The following is a 19,840-nucleotide window of genomic DNA, read 5'->3' as shown; positions in this document are numbered from 1 at the left end:
TTACTTGGTGTCTGATATTAGTCAATACTTTCTCTATTGGCTATAAAGTTTTCCCTTTTCTACTAAAGGGGATTGCCGAGTTAAATTTGCTGAGTACTGCGCATGCGCCTTGAATCCGTTAGCTGTCAGAAAAAATGTTTTCCTCCTGTCCGTGGACCAAGCTCAGTGTAGCGACCAGCGGCTAGCCTCTTAAATGTATCCAGAGTTTAGGGGAAACCACTTAATGCGAACTATTGGAGTTTTAACGCAACAAAAATGTCTATAGCGAAATGTTTTCGGAGCCTTGAGGTCTGGGAGTACAAACTTCGACAATACTCTCGTTACCAGACGCACTAACGGTAACGTACTATCGGCTGCTAAAGTTACGGAGCTTTTAAAAAGTTGCCAACGTCCTTCAAGGAGAGTATTATTTTTTTAGGTTTTGTACTTATCCGTAATAAAAAATAACTATGGTAGCTACTCTAAGGACTGGTGTAGTGTAGAACCGGAGTAAAACAGGATTTAAAGGAGCCGCTCCGCAGGTAGCCCGGCTGCCCCGTTGCGATGGGCAACTGCGGGATGGAGGATCTGATCCCGCTCGTCAACCGCCTTCAAGATGCCCTGAGCACCGTGGGGCAGAGCTGCAGCCTCCACCTGCCGCAGATCGCTGTGGTGGGCGGCCAGAGTGCAGGCAAGAGCTCCGTCCTGGAAAGCTTTGTGGGCAGGTATGACACACACACACACACACACACACACACACACACACACACACACACACACACACACACACACACACACACACACACACCATCGACCTCTGAATGAACTGTACAGCAAGGTACATTCTAAACTTACACAACCTTTTAACTGCACTTACCCTTAGTTTAGATTTAGGTGACAAAAAAGTGCAATTTTCTAATAAAGCACCCTTTACCCGGGGTTTATAGTCTACATTGTTAGTAATGGCTTCATTAATATTAATAGTTAATTTAACAATGCTTTTATATATCACTTGCTTGGCCCTCTTGCTTCTGTTCATCTTAAATGGCGTTTAGAAACTTGCAGCAAGAGGACCGTTAAAAACAAATTAATAATATAATAATAATAATACATTGTATTTATAGGAGCACTTTTCATTTGCGTAAACAAAACTCAAAGTTTTACAAGTTAAACAACTTTTAGTTTTCCAGGTTGTGAATAATCCCTCCCTGTTGACTGTTACCTGTCCTGGACTAAAATCTATCAAATTGTTCAATCCAAATTATTGACTAAACATTGATCAAGACTTTAGTCACCACTTATGAACCCCTTCTTTCAAACAACACCCATACTTTACAAAGACTATGCATACATTGTGTATGTCATTATATACAGTCTATGGTTCAAACTTATTAAGTCATCCTAAAGGACTGAATTATATTACATTACAGTTCATTTAGCTGACGCTTTTGTCCAAAGCGACGTACAAAAGGTGCAAACAATCATGAGGATACAACTCCGAACAGCAAGAATCTTGTAAGTACAATAGCTTCAAATAGGTACAATCGTATAAGTGAACACTGTCTTCAAATAAGCCCGTTTGAATTGCAACATAAGTGCAACATACAGAAACAATAGAATACAAATTCAACTATTAGCTATAAATAAGCCAAACTAATATAAGTGCAACATACAAAGAACAGTTATTTTGTTTTCTTCATTCACCGAGGTGCAGTCGAAACCGGTGAGTTTTCAGTCTGCGAGGGAAGGTGTGAAGACTGTCTGCTGTCCTGACATCAATGGGGAGGTCGTTCCACCCCTTTGGAGCCAGGATAGCAAACGGGCGGGGTTTTTTTGAGGGAAATCTGGGTGGCGAGCCGATTGGTCGACACAGAGCGAAGTGAACGCGCTGGGGTGTATGGTTCGACCGTGGCCTGGATGTAGGAAGAATGTGTAATGAAAGACAATGCTATGAGAAAGTGTTACCAAAAAATGTTTTACTTGTCCTGGCTAATTTGAATGAAATACTTTAATCGGCTGGGACTTGCTTTAATACACAGGGTGAAACCAGGACATCAGGCAATTACTGTTACCAATTACAATGCACTGCTGAAATCACTGTGTTCATATATCACGGTCTCCACCAGTGATATGGTTTGAATTGCCTGTCTTAAGTGGTGGATGCCTGTATGACAGTAACCAGTGCCGCACCTTATCTCACTGCGGGCTGTGTAAGTGTGGAAGAAGTAGAGGGGATTAACATGACTCCTGAAAAAGTAATGGGATCAGAATTATTTTAATTAACCAACAAGTATTTCCATCAACCAAAACTGAGCTTGACTGAGCTTTGTTGAATTTACATTTTATTCCGACTTTTTAACAAACTTCAAGGGCCTTAAAGTATTGCAGACTACTCATTGTTTGGGTAAAGTTTGAATGCAAGTGAGACATTTCGGTTTGCGGGGAGGAGATTTCCATCCATAAGTATTTCCATCCTGTCGTAAAAAATGCTGGTTAGTAAGTGAGTAGTTTCCGGGTTTCAAGACAGTGGAGCTCTGTTTACTAAAGGAGACGTTATGTATTGTCCACAGCAGTAGAATGTGTGGCATTGCCAGAAACTATAGAAAGTTATTAATGCTTGCTTTCCTTAATGTGTATTGATATTTTTAACACACCTCTCAGTTCTTTTCCTCAGCTATGATTATGACACCCCTTTTGTGGGGGACTGTGCCAGCTGTTTCATCTGGGACAGGATGCAGTAAAACAAACTTCCTGAATGTGATTTTGATAGGAAAGAGGAGGATATTTTCCTGTGCATTCTGTTTCCTTAAAGTTAACACTTAATGTAGCTTTTAGGTGGGGCTGATCATATGTCAAAACATTTCAAGTTGCTTATGTTTTTGATATGAAGGCAACTCAAATAGAACTAATGTACAGCTAACTGTTATTGTTCACAATCATTTATTCTTTTATTATTAGCAAGTTATACATTGTTTTAGTGTAATAATCTTCTCTGTGCCTGTACAATATGTTAAGTAGTTTAAATAGTGTATGTCAAGCTAATTATCAGACTAAGATCCAATCCAATTATTTACAATTCAGTTTTTCTATTCAAACAGAGACTTCCTTCCTCGGGGTTCAGGAATTGTCACTCGCAGACCTTTAATCCTCCAGCTGCTTAGCGCTAACACAGGTATGTAAGATGCACATTATAGTCGCTCCTCTCATTCATAAGCTGCCACCAGATGGCAGTGTGATATTTTTCAATGGCTGAGCCCGACTGGTGGGAAAGTGTTTGAATTGCCATCATATGGTCAGAACTGTGTGATTGTGTTCTGTATTGTTTGGCCCTGAAATTGACCTTAATTAAGTAGCATTAGGTTTTTTTTTTAACTGTTACATTTTTAAGGGACTGGACAGGCTTGACATTACAAAAGATCATCCAAAATTAAATTCACATTATGAATCTTTCATTGTATGTCTTTGTAGAGTACGGTGAATTTTTCCATTGTAAGGGAAAGAAGTTCACCGACTTTGATGAGATCTGCAAAGAGATCGAGGCAGAGACATGCAGACTCACAGGATCCAATAAAGGCATCTCTCCTGTCCCCATCAACCTACGGATTTATTCACCAAACGGTAACACAATGTGTGCTTGTGTGTGTTCAACATGTCATCATTTCAAGTTTATTTATTTGACATGTGTGGCCGCTGTGTTTATTTGTGCATGTGCATGTGTGTGTGTTGGCAGTGCTGAACCTGACTCTTGTGGACCTGCCTGGCATCACCAAGGTGCCTGTTGGTGACCAGCCGGCAGACATAGAGTACCAGATACGAGACATGATCATGCAGTTCATCTGTAAGGAAAACTGTCTCATCCTGGCTGTCACGCCAGCCAACACTGACCTGGCCAACTCTGATGCACTCAAACTGGCCAAAGATGTTGACCCACAAGGTAAGCAAGGGTTGTAAAGTCTGTGGGGTTTCATTATGACCTGAGAATAATGTTCTACACACTAATGTCTTCACAGGGATAATGTTTATGTCTAAAAGGTTGAAGGGGTTGTCATATATATGTGTTATACTTCCACAGGTTATGAAATCAAATTTGGAGGCTATAAAATGTTCTCTTTTCTTCATCTTCTTTTCAGGTCAGCGCACAATTGGTGTAATCACTAAGCTGGACCTGATGGATGAAGGAACAGATGCTAGGAACATTCTAGAGAACAGGTTGCTTCCCCTACGCAGAGGTGGGCTGCTAGTGTTTGTGTGCACGTATGCTTGTGAGTGTTGCATCACATAACTGCAATACAGTCACATGCACCCAGTGAAGTGACATTATGATTGTGTCTGTTATCTGCAGTCAGAGGTCTCGGTTAAGCTCTCACTTCCTCCTTTTTTTTTTTCTCTCTTCTTCTGTTTATCCATGTGCAGTATCTCTTAAGTGTGTGCCATGTGTTGAAGATGGCCATGAACGTTGTATGACATCACAGAGACATAGATTATATTAGAGAGAGAGAGAGAGAGAGAGAGAGAGAGAAAGAGAGAGAGAGAGAGAAAGAGACAGAGACAGAGACAGGGAGAGAGAGAGAAGAAGGCAAGGGGGGGAGCTCCTGTGGGAGTAGTACAGACTTCGTAAAGCACCACCAGGTGCTGGCTCCTTCATGCTTCTCCTACAGTTCTAATGCATTAGCCATGGAAGCCCACTGAAATAACTGCCTTAGTAGCAGCCTAAAGCTCAAGCATTAGTTATGGAGACTGGTGCTATTACATCTATTACTGAACTAAACGGGGGATTTGGCCAGCTCTATTCCACATGCTTTGCTGTTGAACAAACATATTAACATTCTGCTTGTATGCTACAGTCTTAATGGAACAAATGGCGGTCAGGGAAGAGTTCCCAAGGACACGTCAGAAAATGCAAGTTAAAACTGTCTCACATTAGAGTCCTTGATTCTTCCTTCCTCTTGTTGCACATTGTCTTCCTTACAATGATCACATGCTCTTCATGTCCCTTCTCTTTTCTTCCTTCCAAGGTTACATAGGGGTTGTGAACCGCAGTCAGAAGGACATTGCTGGGAAAAAGGATATTGAGGCAGCCCTGCTTGCAGAGAAGAAGTTCTTCCTGTCCCATCCGGCCTACAAACACATGGCTGAGAGTATGGGCACCCCATATTTACAAAGCATACTTAATCAGGTTAGAAATACACACACACACACACACACACACACACACACACACACACACACACACACACACACACACACACACACACAATACACACACATAGAGAAGTACATATGTTGTGTGTATGTATTGTTTCTGAGGATGTTTGTTTGCAGCAACTGACAAACCACATCCGGGAAACTCTTCCAGCCTTCCGTAGTCATCTGCAGAGCCAGCTTCTGGGCTTGAGCAAAGAGGCCGAAGAGTACAAACAGTATAGTTGTGATGATCCTGCCCGGAGGACCAAGACACTACTACAGTCAGTCAGTCAATCATTCTGGAAGTGTATGTGTACACATTTGTTTAATTTATATAAAACTTATATTTCAGTGTTTCTCCTAGTTTGCGTGTTTCTGTCTTCCAGGTCAGTTCAGCGCTTGGCTGTCGACTTTGAGAAGCTAATCGAGGGCTCGGGCGACAAAGTAGACACCGTTAATTTGTCAGCTGGTGCTAAAATCAACCGAATCTTCCACGAGCGCTTCCCCTATGAACTGGTCAAGGTGTGTGGCCGTGTATTACTTCTGTTGTGGGGACATACATCTGTATACACAGTGACATTGTGGGGACTCGCCTTCCTTTCGGGGACAAAATGCAAGTCCCCATAACGTAAATCATTACATTTTAGGGTGAAGACATGGTGTAAGGTTCGAGAAGGGTTAGGACTAGGCAAGTAACGGTTATGTTTATAGTTATTGTAAGTCTCCAGTAAAGAGAAATCAAATCGAAATCATTCAAATATATATATATATATATATATATAATACAGTAGCTCAATAAATACTGTATGTGCATTTATAACTGTGATGCTAAACTGTAATGCTCTTTAGCCAAGTGTTCAACGTTTACTGACAGTGTTCTGTGTTTGTCTTCAGATTGAGTTAGATGAGAAGAAGCTACGACGGGAGATCAACTATGCCATCAGAAACATCCATGGCATCAGGTGTTGTGTAGTGTTCTGAGCAAATGCAAAGAGTCAAATGCTTTTACACCATTTGCAATCTTCTGTTAAAGACACATTTTGTTCGCTGCAGCCAGCTACCTTATTTTTGTTTTTCTACCTTTCCTCCATCTGCCTCTCCCTATAGGACAGGTCTGTTCACTCCTGACAAGGCCTTTGAAGCCATAGTGAAGAAACAAATATCAAGTTTAGAGGGGCCGTGCATTCAATTTGTTGACATGGTCAGTCAGGAACTAATCACCACTCTGTACCAGTGTATCAACAAGGTATAAGTGTGTGTGGGTCATGTAACGATGTACTGTATGTTTCCGGGTGCCAAAACTGTCTTGCATCTAACTTCTGGTCTGTTTTCCCTATATAGCTCAGTTCCTTTCCCAAACTGCAAGATGAGACCGAGAGAATTGTTACCACTGAAATACGAGAGCAGGAGAGTAAATGCAGGGAACAGGTCATTCGCACATTTTGCATTAACAATATAGTTTCATATAACTCTACTGGTTTATTATGTTTTGTGTGTTTCTGTACTTAATGTATATCTGCTCTGTTCAGGTCTTGTTGCTTATTGACATACAGCTTGCCTACATAAATACCAAACATGAAGATTTCATTGGCTTCACTAAGTGAGTAACTTCATCAGTTTATACATTCTAACCAGCTAATAGAGTAAATAACATGAGCTCTTTGATCTTCTCAGCGCCCAGCAGACGTACAACCAAAGCAATAAGAAGACAGTTGCAGGGATGGCAGGAAACCATGTAAGACTTTCAGTAGTACTGCATTCATTCATATCTATTTATGCCTTTTTACAGTTTACAGTTTAAACCATACTAACCCAGGGGTGAGATGGTGATGGCAACAGATAGACTCAGTTAGCCAGCCCATTGAGTGAAAGATGTCAACAACTATTTAATAAATGGCCATTAAATGAGTAAAAACACCCATAATCTTAAATGGATGCATCATAATTACTAATCTACACAAGTGTCACCAGAAGGTTAGGCCAAAAGAAAGGCTGGTTATTCACTTTTAGTCTTGTTTACCCTCCTTCTTATTCAGAACAATCACTTTTACGCATAACAAACGCAAGTGTATTTTTGTGCATGACGGTGTGCTCCTCTTGAGTTATACTTGCAGGTGTAAACACTCAAAAATGATGATTTATTTGCAATGGTTCACTGCTGCGCAACATTTGAGTATGTATGCTTATGAACTACATTGTTTTACTTCCATCTTACATTTCATTTTCAGTAATGTCAACGTCCCATGTGTTATGCACTGATCAGCATTTATGGCTGCAGATGATTTAGATATGTTGTGGATTTTACTGGAGGGGATTTAGGGTCCGATCACGTGATCATCATGAGTTGATCTTGGCTTCACATAGGAATGCAGGCAAGCAAAAATGAGTCTGGTCTTTTGTCTCAATCTGTTATGATTAATATGTAACATAATATTTATGTGACACATTTGAAGGCAGGAATAATTAAAAACACGATCCCACTATTATTCCGTTTAGTCTGGAACCTTGATGTGCGATGATGACATTTGTTGAACAGCGGTACATTTTAACCACGGCATTTTTTTTGTCAGTTTACACAATCTCTCAAGTTGCTTTTATTGTAGTTAACTAGATCATTATCAGTGTCATCTCCCAAAAAAATGTATTATTCCCCTTATATAACAAAAACATTAACATTTTGCTCCCTCATCTCCTGTTTTTCTCCAGGGTGTGGCCGCTCCTTCCAGACTAATAGTAGGAGACCAATCTCTTTAAGCCTCCTCACTCACTGCTGCCTCTAATGGAAATATTTTTGTGCAGGATTCAAGCTTAAGGGTTGTGGGTTGGCATGCAAATGATAGCAAACATGCACACTGGCAAATGGCTTATTGTAGCTTTGTTAATCATGTATTTCCTCACTTGTCACTGATACACTGCTAATGTTTCAAACTTGCTTTCCTCTTAGAGTTACAGTTAGCAGTATTCCCTCTTTGTCTCAAACTAATCATCTTTACCTTAATATTATTTCCCTAGTCTGCAGGATGTCTGTGTCGTTACTTGGTATCTTTATGTCATCTCATACTTCCTGTTCCTTTATTCGTCACACATCTTCCTTCCAGTCTATCGCTTCCTGTTTTTATCCCCAAATGTGTTTGGTCACTTTCTATACTTACTTTGTATATTTATCTGTGCATATAGTCTTCTCTTTGACCACTTATGTCCACTGGTGGTCATTGAGATGGTGATTGGGCCATGGCTGCATTATCTATGTCGTATATCTTACAAATGTTTAACCTGTAAAACCTTTTTCTACAGTGTCAACTGTTTACTGTGCGACCTGCTTTGCACACCTTCATATGAGTTATACCGTGCTACCTCATTTTCCATAAAACTGTCCTCTAAATAATATTGTGGGATTGTCCCGTCAGTCCTGCCCTCTGAGCTCCTTACCCTTGGCTGTTGTGCAGGTCGTACGGAAGGGCTGGCTGACCATAAGCAACATCGGCATCATGAAAGGTGGAGCCAAGGAATACTGGTTTATCCTCAGTGCAGAGAGCCTGTCCTGGTTCAAGGATGATGAGGTGAGGCATTTACACTCACACTTAAAACAAATAGATCACACCAAGACATTTTGAGAGATATTTTAGGTACTTAATAAATAAGAAAATAGTAGAGTCAAAACACAGAAGTACATTGTTTATTAACACACGTTTATTAACTCATATCTCAGATTGAAACAGCATATTAATAGGCAGGTTGAGAGATAATTAAGTAGAAGGGGAAATCCCTCATCTGTTGATATCGTTGTCACAGTTTCAGTTGACCCCTTGGAGTTTTATTGAAGTGAAGAGGTGGTGGCCCTCTGTTCTGATGTCAGGTGGGCTGCCATCTGTCTGCCTGTCTGTGCCTGCTGTACAGGAGCAGAAGGTCTGCACAGCAAGTGTAGACAGGCAGACACACCACAACAGTCTCATCCTGTCACGGTTGATGTCATGGGAAGAAGGAAGGAAGGGAGGGCAGAAGAGGGACACATCACAGCATTTGTATGTGGATACAAACAAGTACCACATCTGGATAAAAACACTGTTGACTTTGTTGTTGTGGATCAAATTGAGTGTTGTATTGGTTGACAGACATAATTGAGTGTTTGGCAGAATGCTTTTACAAATAAGTTATTGTTTTTGGTAACCTCATCAAAAAACACCCCATCTTTATGGGAGCTTTGTGCCATATGACTCCAATACAAGCAAAACAGAGCAGCTAACAGTTTTCTTTGCTTTTCTCTCCTGCCACCTGGACCTGCTAGTGAGCCCCTCCATTTCCCCCATTCATTCCTCTGACGCATCCATCTCCCCCCCTCCCCATTTGTCCCTCCCTGTGCTCACTCCTTCCCTTACTCCCCCTTTTCTTCCTCTTCTGGGAGTTCAGGCATTTGGAGCGGCTCACTCTGACACAGCTGGAGCTGCCCCAAGCCAAACTAAGACACACACTTACACACACATGCACGCGCAAACACACACAGTGGACAGGCTTGTATATACAGTATACAGTACACATGCAGAGTCTGATGTAAACAAACTGGCATGCAAAAGTGGAGAAAAATATACACTCAGTCAGACAGACACACAGTCACTCTTCAGATAAACACTGGATCTCTTGAACACAGTGTTCCCAGACACGGCCCCAGGCATGCATATTGTACACACACAGTGTTATAGGTTTCCTCTCACTGTCATCTCCTCAACTCTCACATACACACAGACTTAGCACATCTGCAACAAATAATGCAAAGACAGGCAGGCAAGTATTTGTTGACCACATCAGATCAACAAACTTTGGCTGTCTGCGGATCACAATGAGACACGCATGTTTCACTGCAGGATTGAAGCTAATATGAAAGTCTAAACCTTGAATTAATTAATTAATTAGTTTTGGTTTAATTGCACTAGTCAGAGTGTAATCCTTGCACCTCCTTAATACGTTGGATGGTTTATCTGCTGTGTTTGGAAGGCCTGAGTGCAAAATCGGTCACCCATACTATCACAGAAGATCAGATCTACTGCATTTCCGTGTGTGTGTGTGTGTGTGTGTGTGTGTGTGTGTGTGTGTGTGTGTGTGTGTGTGTGTGTGTGTGTGTGTGTGTGTGTGTGTGTGTGTGTGTGTGTGCGCACACAGTCACACAAGCCAAACTTCTGTTTCTACTCTCTTGCGTTTCCCGCTCTCACTCTCCCGGCCCACACTACCTTCCACAGACATTTATTTTTTCTTCGACTACTGACCCCCACCTTTTTTATTTTCTCTTTCTTTACCTCTGTTGCCTTTTCCTTTTCCTCATCCTTTCTCTCCCTCTCTCTCTCTCTGTCTGTCTCTGATTTCTCTCTCTGTCTTCCCCTCTTTCTCTTTCTCCCCCTCTCTGTGGTTGGCAGTCTCTCTGGGACTGTGCACATTCCTGGCTGGAAAATCTGAAGCTTTGTCCAAACACCAGCTTCCAAGATCTGCCCAGAGAAATCCCACATGGCTGTTTCTACACTGCAGACCTCCCCTTTTGACTCCCCCCTCTCCTCTCATCTCCTCCACAGTCTCTCTCACAACTCCCCCCCCCCCCCCTCCACACCCCTTTCAACATCCCCACTCCATCCCTGTCGATTGTTTCTATACACTATACATTTTTTTACGTCTTCAAGGCCGTACAGTACATCTCCTCCTAAACAGTTATACCCTCACACTGACCTCATACTGAGAGTGCAGTATGATAGTTCAGAGTTTAATCTGCACAGCGCACTGAACAGACATACATTCCTTCACCAGGCAGTCTGAAGAAAAACAGACGACTCATGCATATACACTTAATCTACACGCTCCCCTCTGTGTGTAGGTGGGTGTATGTGTGTGTGAGGCCTGTTCCATATCTTAAATCCATTAGTCTAGAGGAAGAGGAGACACAGCAGCTCTGATGCATGCTTCTCCACAACCAGACTGACACCACTGGGAATATGACACACATGCATATACAACACAGTGCCATGATGTCTGCGAACACAAGAGTTATCATATTGCCACACAGATTCACATGCAGACACTCAAAATACCCAATGAGAAGCACTCTGAAAAAAAAGTGCTACTTTAGAGCTCCTCTACAATGAATGTGTGTAAAAGAAGCTCAATTAATGAACTAGTTTATAGACTTTCTGCCTTAATTATTGGTAAAACAACAGTAAGTCACACGTTATAGCTTATCTTGCATAAACGAGATGCCTGTAAACTTCTCTGCCTTGTACACAGATATCACTCACCAATAACAAAGACACTTAATTAAAACATGTATGACATTATGCTTGCTATAGAGTTAATGACTGCATTGTTGAAAGCTGGTGATAGTGAATGCACATTTAAAGGCATTTGCACCCGTTCAAGCAAGAAACATCAGAAAATATTGGACCATATATTTGCCTCAGCGTAAAGTACATGCAGGTTTTCATGATGACCCAGTCTTGCTGCTGAAGCACTCCCTTGCACAGTCTAACCAATGTGCAGACTACTGTACACCAGTAAGATCCTGAACAGGTAGTCTGAACACTGGGATGACGGAGCAGGACCCTTTCTCACTTTCTCCTAGGCTTCGCCTTTTCCCGCTCTGGCTGTTTGCTAGCAGTCCTGCCAGTGGCGTACGGGATTTGGAAAAAAGATTTCCTCTAGTATACTCTTCTTTCTTATCCTGTGTGGGTGCAGGGTCGCAAGGCGAGGGGTCTCACATACATCAGACATCCACTCCGATGGGTGTCCCTCCTCCGATGATGTGTGTATCTTGAGTCGGGCGTCCGCAGGGCTGTGTCCTGGTGTAGTATCCAGTCTTGACGTGGCACATTCACTCATTCAGCTCGGGATCTGCCTGTTCAGTCGAGGAAGGCAAAAGGAAATGCGGGGAGTGAGAGAACGAGAGAGAGTTAGGGAGGAACTTAGCAGCCATATATGGGTTGATGGGACCCATGGGGAATCAACTTTGGACTGGTCTGCAGTTTCTCCCCACTTCTTCTGCTCACTCTCTCCTGCTCTCTATGTTCCTCAACCCTTCCTCTTCTACTCTAGCAAAATTCAAATCTCTCTATCCCTCCTCTTCCTCTCTTCATCATCTCTACTTTCTATTTCTACCCCATCAGATCACTCTATACTCTCTCCAGTCTCCTCCCCTCTGTCCAAAGCGATCCCAGATGTTGCAGTTTGAGCGCCAATCCCGTCCTGTCATTTATTTCAGCCTCTGTTACAGGAAGTGGGCCCCTTTTTTGTAAAAGAAAAAAGGAAAGGGGAACGAAGGAATAGAGTCATAGGGTTCAGGGGAGCACTCATAGAGGGAAGACCAAAGTGTACTACCAGCACACTTGCATCTCATACTACATGTGTGCACAAGCTCAAATGCAGGCGCACATGCATCCACACGCACGCACAGACAACATCCAGGATTTTTAGGACACCCTCTTTTGCATGCATGCTTTAGTTCTCTCTTCTATGGAAGTCGCCTTTATATTTCATACTTTTCCCTCTCTTTACCTCACCCATGGCTGTTCCTCTAACCAACCTTTCTGCAAGCCCCCTTCTCAGAGGTTAGAAAGAGGGAGCAGGCCGAGGAGGAGAGACGAGGGGGAAGGGCTTCACTTTAGGAGAAATGTTGTGTTAGAGCTTGAGACTGAGTAATGACTTTCACATGTGGGCCCGGCCTTTCTCCCTCTTTTTTCATACTCCTTCTCTCATTCCCTCCCTCCCTGCTTCTCTTCTCTGTACCCTGCCTCCATACTGTCTGGTTCTCCTCACGCTGGCCACTCGACTCCTCCAACTGTTCTCTGTCATTCACAAGTCCCTGTGGTGATGACAGACTCTAGTCTTATGGTATCCCCTTTTCTCTCCGTATCCCACTGTCTCTGTTTCGCTAGTTAGTGGGCTGTTACTGTGAGTCAGAGACAGTCAGACACATTATCTGATATGAACTTAGGTGCTCATTCATCTCGTCTTCCGACACTTTTCCTTCTACAGTTCAAGTCTCTTGGCCCCCCTCTGTCTTCTCTAGGAGCAGGCTGAAGAATATTTACTACCAGACATACAACTATTTCAGCTAAAGCCCCCAACTGAACTGATTTCAGTCTCTGTAGTTGTTGGCTATCAACACCTGTGTTACCTCTCTGTGATGTCATATTTTACTCTGCATACCTCTGTCAAACATTATCTCTCTGAATTCTGTCTTTTCCAGGAGAAGGAAAAGAAGTACATGCTTCCTTTGGACAACCTAAAGCTCAGAGATGTGGAGAAGAGCTTCATGTCCAGCAAATTTGTCTTTGCTATCTTCAACACAGAGTTAAGGTTTGTTTGTGTGTGGCTGGAAGCCTGTGTGTGTATGTGCGTAAATCAGAAAAGGGAGTGCTGTTCTTGTCACCTGCTTGCTCAAGTTTTAGTGATGTTTTACAATGGTGGACATGTCAGAGGAGGAAAGAGAGGAGATGTAAGAGTTGTGTTTTGCCCTTCCTTTGACCTCTTACATTCAACTTTGCCACCACTGGAACTAAAAGGATATCCAATGAGTACTGCAGCGGGTGTTGTCCTTTTGCCTCCAAGTATATGCCAGGCTGTTGAGGGTTAGGGTTGCGTTTGCTAGGTTTATGTGTGTGAAACAGATTGAGAAAGACGGAGAGATAAAGAGATCGCATAGGAGAAAGAGAGAGAGAGAGAGAGAGAGAGTGTGTTTAGGCGCTGGAGCTGACCCAATGCCTGACTGATTGTACCAGAGCATGTGGGCTTTGTTTATAATTCTGTGCTGCATTTGGACACACAAACTGGTTTTGGGTGTGTGCGTGTACGTGTGTGTGTATGTGCCTTTGCCAATGTGTGTGTGTGTGTATAGACCACAGCATACCGACGGCAGGCTCATTAAGCAGTTAATCAAAGCCAGAGAGCTTGGATCAGAGATGAGGCTGCTCTTGTTTGGAAAGAATTGCTCGACTCACCACAAAAAGGAGGGAGAAAGAAGAATTGGAAGGGTTGAGAGGAGAAAGAGAGCGGGAGAGAGAGTATCAGAGCCATTGGCCAGGAATGTGTCAAAGTCTGTCCGATGGCACCCCCCCCCCCCCACCCCCCTTTCCTGCGCTCTCTCTGTTTCTCTTTCTGTATTTGTCTGTATGTGTGTGTGGCAGACATTGCAGTGGTTTTGTCCCTGTCTGACAGTAATCCAAAACCTCAGGAAACTCCTCAAATCTAAAGCAGTCAAGGATCTGCAGAATTCCTTAAGATCAGTAAAAAAAAACTCACACTGGCTACGCGCTGAGGAGAGGATAGCAAAGGGGACGAGGGGAGAAAATGTTGAAGCGTAGAGAACAATTTTAATGTGCGCTCGCTGGTGTATACGCATGTTAGTATCCTGATCTTAGTGTAATAGCACTCTAGTATTGTCATTGTTGGCCTGGCTCCCCGTCAGTTAACCACCACACCCTGACTTATTAGCCTCTCCCATCCTAGCCCAGCTATAAGCTCACAAACTGACTGCCTTTTTCTTAATCTTTCTGTACCGCTCTCTGTTCCTGCAGTCTATCCACTGTCCTCTTTCCATTACTGTTGTCTCCCTCATTCTCACACAAAGGTTTCACATATTTGAGGTTAATTGCTATGTGTTCTGAATGTGAGAAGGGAACAACAAAAGGAGGAAAGAAACAACTGAGTGATTAAATAAAAATGTTTAACAGATGGGGCCGCTGCCTGCTCCAGATCCTTTGCTTGTTTCTTACTTTGGCTGTGCTGCCACCACAGCCAAAGCACGAATATGGTTTGATGGTGTGAAGGGCGAAGTTAGAGAAAAGATGGAGTGGAAAGAGGAGATGGGGAATGAATAACATGGAGAAAATAGATGTTGGGGATAAGTTGCAGTTTGAGACGTCATGTCAAGCACATTATTTTGCGTGTCAGTAGGTATGTGTATGTGTGTATCTGCCTGTATCTGTCGGTGAATATTTCTCTCTTTACCTTATTCTGGATTGTATATACGACATTGTATTTAAAGGAGACTGCCCAACTTTGTGAACACAAGCCCGACCTGTTACACCCTTTTTCTTCCATCAAAGACCTGTGTTCAATGTTGTTCCCAACACTCTGGTGGGGCCCTTTTACACAAAACCCATTGACCTGTGTTTCCCCTGTATGAAATCCTTTACACAAGATGCAGGAATGGGACACAGTTCAGCCAGTGCACCACTTAAATAGGTGACCGTTGTCAACATACCGTACGCTGGACCAGGCTGTGACAATTGTTCTGTAAATATTTTGCATGGAAGCTCTGACAAATAATTGATAAAAGTCATGTTACTTTACATTTCATTCATTGTGCAGCATTTACAATGTGCAATACAAAGTCCACACTTAATTATTATTTTCATGCAACCACAAGAAATGGTACTTAAAAATGCAAAAAGAATATCTTGTCTCTTGTTTAAAGGATGATAGTAGTTGTGTGCAAGAGCTCTAATGAGTTAAAGATACACACAAAGGCAACCTTTTCCTGATTTGTGTAAAAGTGGGTCAAGAACTGAGTAAAGAGGGGGTTTTAAGAAACAAAAACACCAAAATGATCCATGTGGTATTTGTATATTTTTTGTTCTGACGTCGTCTTTTAAGTACACTACGCACTAACTGCCGATTGGCATTATCTCAAAAGTAATAGCTTACAAGATAAGTGATAGTTAAACTGTCTGAGTCTGACAATGTTTAGCAGGAGATACTTTTTTTTAGTACTACTAAAGACTACTATCCTTTCTTCCCACAAGACCTGGAGCAAAACTTGTTTTGTTTCCACTGGAAGTGAACTCGCTAAGAAAGAGGAGACGGCAGACGGCTATGAATGACTGAAATCATTGTAGCTTAGCTGAAATGATCCTACGCATTGTAACCAAAACTCTGGCTGCATCACCTACACTGAGTTCATAAGAGAAACCAGTCACATGTCATTACTGAAAGGTCCGAGTTCTTATTTGGGTAACGCTTGTCATATATGATCATTGAGCACTTTGTATGTGAGTGTTACAACATGTGGATGTATTTTCTCAATGGAGCAGTTTCCCCACAACGTGGTGTATTTGTTTAAGGTATGCACAGTTCTGTGTTTATTGCTCTGTATTGTGGATGGAGTGTTGTTACTGTCCAGAAAGCTTAGTTTTTGGAGACGTCTGACAATGTTTCACTGAATTGCAGGAACGTGTATAAGGACTACAAATGCCTGGAGTTGGCCTGTTACTCTCAGGAGGAGTTGGACAGCTGGAAGGCGTCTCTGCTACAGGCCGGAGTCTACCCTGAGAAAGTCACCGTTAGTACTCTGACCCCTAATTCAACCTAATTAAACCCAACCCTGACCTTAGCTGTGGGGAGCTGCACCTGTCTGCACCTTCCCTCTTGTGTTGTATGCACTCATTGACTTTGCTTACCTTAAACCCTGGCTATAACCCCTTACCCTTCTCTCCATATTCCCCCTTCTCTTCCCCTGCCAAAGCGAAAAAAAGCTAGTCCCCCACCCCTTCCATCTCGCTCTGTCGTTGGCTCTTCAGCACAGCATTCTTGGCCCATGATGTCACTACAACATATGTGTATGTGTGTGCGTTCTAGTCTGTTTCTAATCAGGAGTTCCTAGTCCCTCACCCACTCCCCCTTTTCTTTCTTCTGCCCACTCCTTTCCTCCCTCTCTTGTGCTCCCTCTATTCTGCTCTGCTATCACATTGGCTCTATAGAAAGTATAGAATATATAACGAGATATAGAAATACACATAAGACGGATCTTAATTGCGTCACACATCTGTCATGACATGAAATTACCGGCTGTGTTATTTCAGCAGTCACTGCGGCGCATTACACTAAACTATATATCCGTAGTTAAAACAGTGTATGTTGAAATACCGCCCAACTCTCATCTCGTCTGTCTGTCACCCAGGTGGATGGGCAGGGAAATGGAGCTCTTGAAAACTGTACAGACCCCCAGCTGGAGCGTCAGGTGGAAACCATTCGTAACCTGGTCGACTCGTACATGAGCATCATCTATAAGACCGTCAAGGACGTAATGCCAAAGACCATTATGCACCTCATGATCAACAGCGTAAGACATGCAGATGTGAAAACCCTTAAAACTTTTTGAAGTGACTTTGTTTGCCATTAATTCTTATTCTTATACTTGTGTGTTCTGTGTCTTTCTTTACAAGTATTCACCATTTGAAAGACTATTTACTATTTAGACCATAAAAAAAAGGAAATGGTTTTCACAACCCCCTTTTAGGAAATTAGAGCCGTAATCTCAAATCAGAGTAAAATATCACTTTACAAAGTCTAACATTTTGTCACAGCTGTTTGTAATTCCTCTCCGTAGGTGAAGGAGTTTATTAGCTCTGAGCTCCTGGCCCAGCTCTACGCTCTGGGAGAATGCTCAGCGCTGATGGATGAGTCAACGGAGCAGCAGCAGCACCGGGAGGAAGTGCTCCGCAAGCACGCTGCCCTGAAGGAGGCACTCTCTGTCATCGGAAAGTTCTCCACCTCCACCTGTACCACCCCTCTGCCTCCACCTGTAGACTCCTCCTGGATACGGCCCTCCAGGTACAGACATACACAAACTACATTGATGCATAGATGCATGCAGTAAACACAACTGTGCTACCCATGCCTGTCACTTAAGGTTCTCTTCTCCACCTAGCCCGACACTCCCTAAAAAGCCAGTGACCGGTGGCGGTGTACGTGGCCATGCCCCCTCTGTCCCTCGGTTGCCCTGCTCATACTACTTCCCAGAGCACTGATGGCCTTCAGCAGCTCTCTGGCCAACCTCACCGTGCTCCACCTAGTGTGCCAAGGTGACTGAAACCACGCCATCACAGTCTGAAATCATCGTTACGTTATGATGACCTTCAGTCTGTCATTTAAACATGCACTGGCTTATATGCATACTCGCATACACACAATGAAACCTTGCGCTAAAGGGGCAGAGAGAGTTGTTATTTGAGCTGGGTGGGGGTCTGCTGGAAAATGTGTTTCTCATATTCTCTTTCCCATCAGCCTCAGTAGACGAGACTTCTCTGTGTAGCTTTCTACTGGAGCCAGAGACAACAGGCTGAGCACTCTGTCAAGTTTTCATCTTTCCCTCTGTCCTTCATCCCCCCTTTTCTGTCTTTATCCTAGCATGCATTTGTTTTATTGCCCTCCCCACTTTCCTTTATGCAATAACTTTTTATTTTCCTTTTTCCCCCTACTTCTTTTTCTTGTACATTTCTTCCCTTCTCCTCTTTCACTGGTTCCTCCCCTGCTTTTGGCCTGTCTCTCCTTTTTCTCTCTGCCTCATTTCCTCTGTGCTCTCCAATGGTTCTTTAGGTTCTTTCCCGCATGGTCTCCTTCTTTCCTTTCCTGAATCTTTCCATTCAACCTAATGCAACCTCTTTTCCTTACTCAATCTCTCTCTCCCCCTATAGATATACAGTGTTTGGGAGCAAGAGCTTACTTCTATATGTCTATTTTATTTTTTTCCTTGCCTATATTTTTTCAAATCACTGTAAAGTCTGATGACACTTAAGGTCATGAATTGTGTAAAATAAAAATGTGTGCCATTATTATGGCAATAAAAAAAAAAAGAATCTTGCCAAATAAAGATAACTGAACTGTTAACCCTGAATCACTAGTGCTCCTCACTAAATTGCACAACCTTCCAATCTTTATGTTCTGTAACAGACTGCTGTGTTACCTATATTATAGAAATCTGCCAAACCCATAAAATAGTCAATGTAATAGTTTTCACATGTTCCACGGAAAGCCTCTATCCAGGGCTCAGCAAATAGGTTCAAACCTATTCAACGCTGCATTAAAGCTGCAGTGGAGACAAAACTCTAAGTCTTAAATATTTGCTTTTGTTAGAAATTGTTATTAATTTTCTTTAATTAATTTAGGAAATAAATGGGCACATAAAGCAGAAATGCTGTTTTTTCCTGGTATCATAGCCCGCAGCAGAGCAAGCTGCTACATAACTAGATTTATTATGATGATGAGGGAACATTATCTCTATTATCAATTTGTTAGCTCTGCTATTACAGTTAAACCAAGCAAATGAGAGCTGGATAATGAAAACTTAATTTCAGCTCTGTCCATAATACAAGAACAAGGCACCCTATTTCATGAGTCTCCCCTTTTTAAAGATATTATTAGCGGGTACTATACAATCATTTTATTAGGGATTCCAGTGGGTGTTCTGTTAATATTGTTATCTTATATTGAACCTTTATAGTAATATCTTTGATCTGATCTTCTCTCCAGGAGGAGTCCTCCAGCCATCCCAAGTGTGAAATAACAGTCGATTCTACTCAGAACTACATTACCCATCTATCCTGGTGATCCTTCCAACTGCAGCTCACTGCTGCCCAGAGACAGCCATGACCTGTGTGATGTATAATCCAGCTAAAGCACTTTGCTGGGCTTCTCTGCGTCTCCTCTGGGAGCTGCTGTCTGCATAATTCACTGAGTCTTGAGTCTGTTTTGTACATAATGTTGTTGACCATGAATACCGGAATGTGCTCAACTGTCTGCAGAGTTTCCTTAAGTGCCTAAACTTTGTGTAAATAAAAAGAGCAATTTTGAGTTATTATACTAAAACAGAATACACATCCACTATTTTCACTGTTTTTGAATAAACAGGTTTTTATTTTTGAACATG

The 19,840-nt window shown here is 42.5% G+C and overlaps 1 protein-coding gene across 3 annotated transcripts; it reads left to right on the top strand.

Annotated features, from left to right (window-relative positions):
* Positions 1-109: 109 nt before the first annotated feature.
* On the top strand, positions 110-19,840 carry dnm3a (dynamin 3a). 3 transcript variants are annotated; one of them, XM_029429262.1, is made up of 21 exons: positions 111-704; positions 3,078-3,151; positions 3,448-3,597; positions 3,710-3,913; positions 4,110-4,208; positions 4,995-5,155; positions 5,302-5,444; positions 5,550-5,685; positions 6,058-6,125; positions 6,271-6,409; positions 6,505-6,591; positions 6,693-6,763; positions 6,838-6,898; positions 7,870-7,896; positions 8,610-8,723; positions 13,382-13,491; positions 16,363-16,474; positions 17,093-17,254; positions 17,522-17,745; positions 17,843-17,996; positions 19,444-19,840. In XM_029429262.1, exons 1-20 carry the CDS (start codon positions 544-546, stop codon positions 17,940-17,942), a joined length of 2,403 nt encoding a protein of 800 aa, XP_029285122.1. In that variant the 5' UTR covers positions 111-543; the 3' UTR covers positions 17,943-17,996; positions 19,444-19,840. The 3 variants fall into 3 exon arrangements, with proteins under 3 accessions (XP_029285120.1, XP_029285122.1, XP_029285121.1); XM_029429261.1 differs by having other exon boundaries at positions 4,110-4,241; XM_029429260.1 differs by having other exon boundaries at positions 110-704; positions 5,302-5,685.

This window comes from Cottoperca gobio, chromosome 4 (genome assembly GCF_900634415.1).
Source record: "Cottoperca gobio chromosome 4, fCotGob3.1, whole genome shotgun sequence".
Taxonomy (NCBI): domain Eukaryota; kingdom Metazoa; phylum Chordata; class Actinopteri; order Perciformes; family Bovichtidae; genus Cottoperca; species Cottoperca gobio.
The sequence above is the reverse complement of the archived record's forward strand: the minus strand, read 5'-3'. Positions and strand labels throughout refer to the sequence as shown.